This window comes from Halyomorpha halys, unplaced genomic scaffold (assembly GCF_000696795.3).
Source record: "Halyomorpha halys isolate HHAL.00 unplaced genomic scaffold, Hhal_1.1 Scaffold165.1, whole genome shotgun sequence".
Taxonomy (NCBI): Eukaryota; Metazoa; Arthropoda; class Insecta; order Hemiptera; family Pentatomidae; genus Halyomorpha; species Halyomorpha halys.
The window spans coordinates 298,125-307,783 of record NW_027111427.1 but is presented as its reverse complement, the minus strand read 5'-3'; the positions used below and the strand labels follow the sequence as shown (position 1 = coordinate 307,783).

Sequence of the window (9,659 nt, the reverse complement as noted above, 5' to 3'; positions counted from 1 at the left end):
TGTAACCGATCTAGCCCGAACCAGATATCACTCCTTCCATTATAAACTCTCTAACCACTCAAACCCCCTAGTTTCTAATCTTGCGTCCTCTTCCAATCCTCCGAGGCGCGTGAAAAGAAGATGGCCATGAGACCAGCTAATGTAAAATGTCATTAGAGTGCTACCAATGGGTAGTTTCTCTGTAACACTCCAATTTAACTTAGATCACATTTACTAAATTTATTATAATGTACAGTTGTAAATAGCAATAAATAAATATTTTTAAAAAATATATATATTTGATATCGAATCAAATTGTAACTTTGCTGCCTTCCAGCGTGCCAGCAGGTGAGTGAGGGAGTCCAGGCCGTGTTCGGGCCATCGCACCCAGTCCTGGGAGGACACGTTCACAGCATCTGCGACGCCCTAGACCTTCCGCACATCGAGGCCAGGGTAGATCCTCAGGAAGGCCACCGCGAGCTGTCCATCAACCTCCACCCCTCCCAGCCCCTCCTCAACTCGGCCTACAGCGACGTCATGGCCTATCTCAACTGGACCAAAGTGGCCATCATATACGAAGAGGAATATGGTAAGTAAATGCTATAGTTTAATACAATCTCTAAGAATATAGTTATTTGGCAAAATCCTCTCAAATCTGTAATTCCAGGAATAATTCTTGCCACAGGTGTCACATGCACCTTTGAGATCCAGTTAAAAGCTACTTCAATTTAAATACAGTACCCACACTCAATATTATTACTATTATTCAATATATTATTATTATATCAATTATTATTATTATTATCATTCACTCAATATTATTATATTATATTATTTATATATACCACACATAGAGTTGAAGAATGATAGAAGTGGCGGTTGCCCTTGTCAAAATATCATTCCATATATATTTATATTTTTTTTTCTTCAATAAATAATCGTTAACTTATATTAAAAGTAAAATATTGTTTTAAACAGACAATAGCATCGATATTGTAATAACATTATTTTAAACAGGTGTGATTTTATTTACCATAGGGTGAATTGGTACTTTAATTTAATTTTTATAACACTCCTGAAGTCTACAGATTGCTTTTTTAAAAAGGGCATATAGAATGAAGATATAAGTAGTAATTTTCTGACCAAAGTAAGTCAATAAGTAACAATTTTATATATGCCTAATGATACCAAATATGTATACAAATATAAATAATTTAATTATGTCCAAGCAAATAAACAAATTAAAGAAAGCTAAAGTTAACATAAAACCTCATAAATGCTTCTTTGGACATTATGAATGAGTTTTAAACTATTATTATTAATATTATCATTATTAGCGTGACAGACAGTGGAGTATTAAGGAAATACACCGCGCGTTTCTTGACGTGGGTTTTTTCATGGGGTGGGTCATCAATCCCACACCTATTTTATGTGAGTGCCACCCATTGGCTTAACGGACCTCACAAATGCCCGGGTGAGGCTGTGAGTTTAGTAGAATTTTATACCTGAAAAAATCCCGGTTAGGGCCGGGCTCGAACACACAACCTTTGGGTTGGTAGACAGGCGCGTTACCACGCTACTACCGTCGTCCTCCTAGTTTTAAATTAAGAATCTTTTTGTATATCTTTAGCTACATTTCAATTATACAAATACTTTTTACCTGGAAAATACAAAAGAATGCAGTTGCTTACTCCCTCCCCATAGATAAATAGGAAAGTCATTATGACCTGTATGTTCAGCTTGCTTTAGCAACCAGTATTACTTTGTAATTTTGATACAATGCGAGAGGTCAGACTCTCGAAGAATACTTGGAGTTGGCAAATAAGAAGTACTTTTTAATTTTTTTTTTAATTTGCACATCTTTATTCATACCTGCCAATTGATATGAAAACCAGTGAATGTGATATAAATAAATTATTAAATTATAAACTATGGAAAATGTCATATGCATGAGGGGAACATGTCCCAGTGTTACCTTCTTCAGGTAATACAAAATATAAAATCTAATTTTTAAACCAGGAAATCCCTCATCCAACTCCGCTTCAGTCTTCAACGTGCCTTAAGAGGTTATTAATGATATATATAATATTGTGAGTAGGGATGTCCTTGTAACTTGTCTTGTTTGTAATTGGCCCGTAATTATTCAATACTTCATAATGCTTTTTAAAGCTTACATTTATATTCATCAGTATGTTATGAAGAACTCCACAAAACAAATTTTGATATCTGAAACATTAAAAGATTGAAGATAGAATTTTTTTAATAATGATTTTCAGCCATTTAATAACATCGCTTTTCTATCAAAAATATAGCCAAGCCTGCAGATGTAGTATTCATTTTTTTTTAATGATAAAACAAAACAAAAATTTAAATAATTTTTTCTTTATTTTCAATGAACGACACGACTGATCAAATGAATTCAAAATGTATATTAATTTAATAATTCGAATTTTTTTTTTAATGCACATTACTTCAATTCTGTTTTGCGGGGTCTTCCTTACCTTTAAAATAATATTAACATGTTCATGAATCGTCCACTCGATTCATGAATATGTTAATATTATTTTTTTAAAATTAAAACTCATTGCCATGCTTCGCGCATTAAAAGCATTGAATGCAGAGTGTATTTGATAATCCCCAAGAGACTCAGCTACCTTAGGGATGAATCCTTAAGACAACCCTCTTCTTTTATGAGGGCTTCATTTGCAGTTATTATCTATTATTACGTTCAATAACCATTACTAAGATACGCCAGACACCATGCACACTAGGTTACTGTTCCTGTATTGTTGGCGTCAAAATGTTTCTCTTGCCTCAAACGATAAACAATATGGAAAAATTACATATCAAAGATAAATGTTTTATATTTTTCAAAAACGAATGTTACAATTATAGAATTGAGAATATCTTTCAATAAATAGAAAGAATATAAAATAAATACAATGATCTTGCGCGTCTCTGAAATTCTAGTTTAAATAATGCCTGAAAAATAACAATAACAATTAGAATTTAAGACTCTAACCTGTAAATCCTTCAATTTTGAATATAATAGGGTCGTTTCGCCTATTTACTTATACTCGTATATATATGTGTGAGTATTAAAATGTTGCTGTTACCTACAAATCCAAGTTGTTAGGTTTTGCCTTGATTAGTGAAAATGCAAGCACAATGCTAGAGAGATTGCTAAAACTATAAATATATTTTTCTTCTGAGTTTTTGTTAGATCATAGGCCTCAATAAATATTGCTATGACAGAGGAGTGGAAATACTTATTACGAAAATTAAAAAAAAAAATTATTAATCCATCATATAATTTTTTTTTTTTGCATATTGCATTTATAATTTTTATGTTCAATTACACACATCACTCAAGCTCAACTGAATGCAAGAACAAAAGAGGACATGATAAAGAATGTAGGTGAAAAGAGAGAAAAAAAAAGAAAAGACATGGATAAGAATGGCAAGAAGGATTTGGTTGGCCAGGATTACAGAACAAGGCTTAAAAGTCTAAGTTATTGCTTTTACTTTTAAACACCCTCTTCTTTTCCTCACTTCCATCCTGCATTCTACTAAATGTTTGTTATAATTTAGGCATATGGAAAATTTATAGCTTCGAAACTGAATTAATTTTTAACGAACTCAAATTAAGATTTTAGTAAAGTGGTTTGAAGATGAAGCCTTTCTTCTTCTGAAGTCGAAGCGTACAATATTCAAATCATTTTCAGGAAAATGAGAATAAAATATTTGTTCTGGAAAATCAATAATTGTTAACAAAGAGATAAATGACACCTATCGATGAGTAAATGTAATAAACATATACGGGCATTACGAAAATGAAGAAGGTAATATGCTAAATTAATGTAATGAAACTTGAATAATTAAATTAAATTCTGCAAAACCTTTGGAATACTATAAGTGAATTGCCTATATTCATCACAAATACATTTTCACTATCACGTTTCTTTAATTGGTTTAGGATGATCATAATATTATAAAATAAAAAATGAGTCCAATTTAAAAAAAATATTTTTCTTATTTTTAAAACAATTCTCAGGCCATTGCTGCTGTATAGCTGTGAAATCTGGGGAACGACATCCTTCAAGAAAAAGAAACATTACAATCTTTTCAAAATAAAGTACTAATAATAATAATGGATGCTCCTTGCTTTGTAAAAAACAGCCAATTGCATCAGGGATTACAAATAGAGACAATAGAAGATAACATAAAAAAAAAGTTTTATGAAGTTCCACTCCCAGTTACCTACAATTAAAGGAGCAGTGACCTACAACCTGGGAAACCCAACCACAACCTGAAGACTGAAACCCAGGTTGCTGCAAGACATCCTGTTATAAGTTCTATATTTATCAGTTCTGTTATTACCACTCAAAAATTTTATTCTTAATTTTTTTTTCTCTTCAACTTTTTCTTAAATTCACTTTAATCTTTTTTTCCATTATAAATCAATTATTTATTTTGTTAAATTCATAAACTTTATTGTTTTTGTTATTAACTTTACTTTTATCTTTTATTAAGGATTATTATTTTAATCTATTAATTTTATCTTCATTTTTGTTTTATTTATAACATTGTATATAGTTTGGGGTTTCTTTTGTATGTGTCTATCCCCCCCCCCCCATAATCAATTGTTAAAAAAAAATGTACCTCTTACAACAACCCGATCTGTTATTAAATAAATAAAAAAATGAAAATAAAAACGAGAATAATTCAATTCATTAAATAAAAACCAGAATAAAGTTGTTTACGATGAATAAATAATTAAAGTTAGGTTAGAGAAATTTTATATTGTAGTCTTATTATTATTTTTAAAAAAAATTCAGCCATAAAACAAATTCTTTTAATGACAAAACGTATCTAAAACAAATAATATTATTAAAATTTTAAAACCTTAATTACAGGAAAAAATTTCAAATACGGTTTTTGTATTATTATATTCTAATATATACTTTATTTTTTTGTCTTAGTTTTCATTGATACTTAGCCTATCTTCGACTATTAATTAAAAACAAAAATCACTTCCAGAAATATAAAAAAGTTTAAATATGCAAACATTTTTCTTAATCATTTATTTATTGTTATTTACAACTGTATAACATATATACAACAAGTAAATTTGCTGTAGGTGAGATAGTGACATGATACAAACATGTGGAGAATCTGCCCATTGATAGAACTCCAACAATATGCAAATTTATAAATAAAATGTAAATTTTTAAAATGAAGCGACTAAAATTAAAACTGGGCAAGCTTCCTACAATAACCACCCTTTCATTTATTGGGGTAAGGCTTTAAAGTTCACTTTTTTTTCTCAAAGGGTCAAAGGAAATAATTCAAAGGAAGAGTTTTTCACACACGCTGTTTCTATTACTGTTTTCTTTTTCCATTTTCCAATGAAAATTCGTTTCCAAAATTTTCTTTATTTCCTCTTTGAATTGGGTTCTAGTTAATTTCAATAATTTGCTTTAATAGCGACATATCTAATTTTTTTTTATTGTATTAACGCATTCCTTAGATTGGATTGCACCATAGATTGGGGATCTTACTAGCTCTTGGACAGTATGAATGAGGACACTAATAGAGAAAGATAATCCAATCTACAGAACTATTTTTGGAATACTTCCAATTTAACTTTTTTTCAGACCTGCCAGTACAAAACAAAGCTGCAATTTAGTCAAAAGACTCGTCATTCATTTTACTTTGATTTATAAAACTATTTCTTTAAATTTGATAATTATTATCATAAAATAATTACAGAGATCGATTGTAAATCATGGTAAATGAATTTTTTTTTTAATAGGTTTTTCATCATCGGTTTTTTCCTAGATGATTTCAAAAGTTGTTAAAAGATTAAATCAAAAATATGTTTCCATGAGAGAATAATGTTGTTATTAGGTTATGGTAAGTAATCTCTGTTCGGACGTAAAACATTGTAATTAACAAATATTTGAACGTTTTTAAAATTTTTTTTTTTATCGGTTAAATGTTTCATATTTCACGACCTAACCCCTTAGTCTTTAATGTATTTCTCTTTAATATATATATGTATATAAATAATTGACCGTATTAATTTAAATTATGAAGATGGTCAGAGATACGGTCATAAGAAAACAATAGTTTCACCTCCCTCTGTAGACAAACAGGCGGAAAATGAAATAGAAAGTTGAGAATAAGTAAAATTCGTGAAAGAATAAGTATAAATAAAATATAAACTTTTTTTTATTTATATTTATTCATTCACGACATTTATTTATTCTCAACTTCCTTCTTCATTTTCCGTCTGTTAGTGTGTATAAATTTTGTGTTCCCACATCTACTTTTCTATTTTTTTTTTTTTGTTTTATTAATGTCTCCTGTACATTCTTAACTGTATATTTTACGTATTTTTTAAATTTTTATTCTTATCATTTTTGATTCAAGTTTATTTTGTATTAATTCTATTTTATGTCTTCCTTCCTTTTATTTATATATAATTTTCTTATCACTTAATTTTTACATAATATTTATTCTATCTTAATTTACTTGATTGTATTAAGGTGACAGGTTCTTAATGTTCTTAGTTGTTTTTGTATCTTTTTAGCCCTGATGAAGCCCTGCAAAATGGGGCGAAACGTCGGAAATTATATATATAATATAAATTCTTGGTTGTTGACTTTGGCCTCATCTTTCTGTGAATTTATCATTATCTTTGTTTTATGGATATTAATATTCAACCTTACGGATTCACATTGCTCAAGGGGTTATATTAAACCTAAAATTAAAATTTAATATTACTTTTTTACTTTTACCATCTTTGATATCCTCCAGAAGATGTGAATTGACTTAGGAACGGATTGCAATTAAACATTTTTTATTAATCTTTTTTCTTAATTAGTTAAGGCAACCAAAAATAAATGTATTTGTGAATATATTCTGATAAGGTTTATATTTAAACAATTGGAATTACTTTGAAAAATATTTCAAAAAATATAATATTGTTAGAATTTTAAATAATTGTATTCCGAACAAAATAATTGCTTAGAGATTAGTAATTAAAAAATTATAACTAAACCAGTTGAAGAATACGGTTATCCTTTTCTTTTATATATAAAAGGATAATATGTGTAACAATGACGTTTAGAATATAAATGTACCCTATAAGGCATAAAAGAATTCAGCTTTTCCCATTTTGTTTTTTCTTCTTTTTTATATTCGGTTTCTCTCCCTGGGTAATTTAATACGTTATATTCCTCCAGCGTTTCTAAAATTAATTAATTTTTTTTTTATTCTTTTTTTTAAGACTTGGAATTAAAACAGAGGAGGCAGTTAGCACACTTCTCAAATATATTAAACTTTAATGAGAAAGAAAATTAATCGTTGGGTTGTTGACTCGGCGTTTTAAGCAGATATTTAATATTACATGTAATTTCTATTTAAAAAAAAAAAAGTTTAAAACACGAATGCTTCAAACATTGTTCACATGCGATTTAATAGTTTATCAATTATTTAATTGGTAGATTAGGTTTGAAGTTCAACCAAAAATTAAATAAATAAATCTGATTTTTTTTTTATATAATTAATAGTAATTTAAATTTCTTCAATGATAATACGGTTCATGAAAATCATTTCTATATATTTTTTTTTTAATGTATATTCTGTACAACCTATTAATGATTTAATAATATTGTTTTATTTAAATTTTTCATTTAATAAAAATTATTATTATAAAACCTTTTAAACATTGTAAATTACATTCATACTCTCTATATTTGATACAACCTGATTTAGATAATATCCAACACAACCTGAGCTTAGTAATTATCTAAATGACTATTAAAGACTAAATTTTTAGTCATAAAAACAATCATTATTAAGAAATTAGTCATTAGTGGCTAATATAAAACGACTAATGGGAAAATAATTTTTTTTAAAATTTATCTGAATAAATTATTCGTTATTGATATTTTAGTTGTAGTCATCGTAAACGAATAAAGATGTTTAGTAAAACTTATAATTTTTTGTGTTAATGTCTTACTGTTATATTTATTATTTTTCTGTTTATTAGTGACTTCAAAAATAAAAATTCTTATTCACAACCTGTATTCCGAAATTATATTTTATTTAAGCGTTTACAAAATCTTCTAGTAACACGTTTATTATATAGGAAAAATCTTTATTGATATTTCTTGACGGCTTTACTTTAGTAGAAAACGATTTTTAATTACAAACAAAAAAAAATCATTTTTTATTTTATTCAGTTCTCATTCCAATATTTTTTTCTCTAACATTTTATTTTAATTGATTAACTTGAAATTTTAGTTAAAAACCATTACTAAAAATTAACTCGTAATTTTAATTTAACCATTATTCATCATTAAAACCTCCGACTACAAATTCAATTGTTTTTTTAGTTCGATAAATTTTAAACAGACTAGTTTGTCCTCAATAGTAATAAATCAAAAAAATTTGCTACTACGCCACCTATTAATTTTCAAATATTTAAAAAAATTATGCACAAATTCATAAATACCAATTCATTAAAAAAATATATCTATATCTACATAGATGATGTAAGGGAAAAGGTAACCATATTGAACCGGTTCTCAACATACAATGTGAAATGTCCTTTAATTTCTATGGTACCATATTCGTTTAACCCTTTACTTAAACAATTAAAAAATATACCGTTTACAAAGAAAAATTAAATCATTGTTTGTGTATTTTGTTATTAGTTGGACCACGAACAATTAACATTTTTGATCAAAACACTAGGTGATTACATTCACCAATTATTTTACTCTTTCTTTACACTAATAATTTAGATTTAATTTCATTTAAAATATTTGTCGTTACATATTTTTCTGGTTTATTTATCGCTCTTTATTTATACAGCAGACCTTTGTTAAAGCGTGGGACTGGAAAAAATAAAAGTACACGGAATTTTCGAGATATAGAGATAAATTTACCAAGGCAATAAATATTCGAGGAATCACTTGTTTCAAAAAGGTATTACTGTCAAAAAAGAATTCTCAGAAGAAACTTTTAATTTCAATTCTCTGACTTCTTTTGTCTACACTTGACTGATAATTGAAGTGGAATTTTGAATTTAAATCCAATTTAGGACGTCTTTCTGCGGAAGGCCCCTAAACAGAACTCATGGAATATAAAAATAAGCTTTTTATAAGACAATTTAATTGTATTATTAATTTAACCTGTGTAATGTTATATTCTCCATTTTATTTCTTAGACTGTACTGGAAACAATGAAAAACTCAGTGAAATTCTAACCAATTCAAATTATTTTTGCCGGTCTGAAATTTAGAAGGATGCTCTTAACGAAAGATTTATTCAATTTAAACTGAAAGAAATGAAAGTCATCTTCGCTCTTACACCACTTTTTGGGATCTAGTGCGTACATCATCTTGTATTGGAACTATCAATATTTTTTTTTATTACAAAATAAACTAATTAATTATTTTCAAGGTTACTTCAAAATTAAAGGTTTAATTAAATAATTTTTATCCATTTTAGTCTTAAATCATTTTTATTCCTTTATAAGTCAGACGTTTCGGCCATTTCGGCCGCCTTCAAGGGCAATTTATCACACACAGCTTTTATTGCATGTATGATCTTTAACAATTCCAAACAAATAGCAATACCATTATTAATATAATTAATAATATAAAT

General features: G+C 27.7%; 1 protein-coding gene across 3 annotated transcripts in view; it reads left to right on the top strand.

Annotated features, from left to right (window-relative positions):
• The window catches only part of LOC106678872 (glutamate receptor ionotropic, kainate 2), a 253,179-nt gene that overhangs the window by 198,628 nt on the left and 44,892 nt on the right, over positions 1 to 9,659 (top strand). For all 3 annotated transcript variants that reach the window (XM_014417682.2, XM_067049424.1, XM_067049425.1), the window contains exon 4: positions 317 to 568. In XM_014417682.2, coding sequence (XP_014273168.1) covers positions 317 to 568 — 252 coding nt within the window. The remainder of the gene's footprint in view (positions 1 to 316; positions 569 to 9,659) is intronic.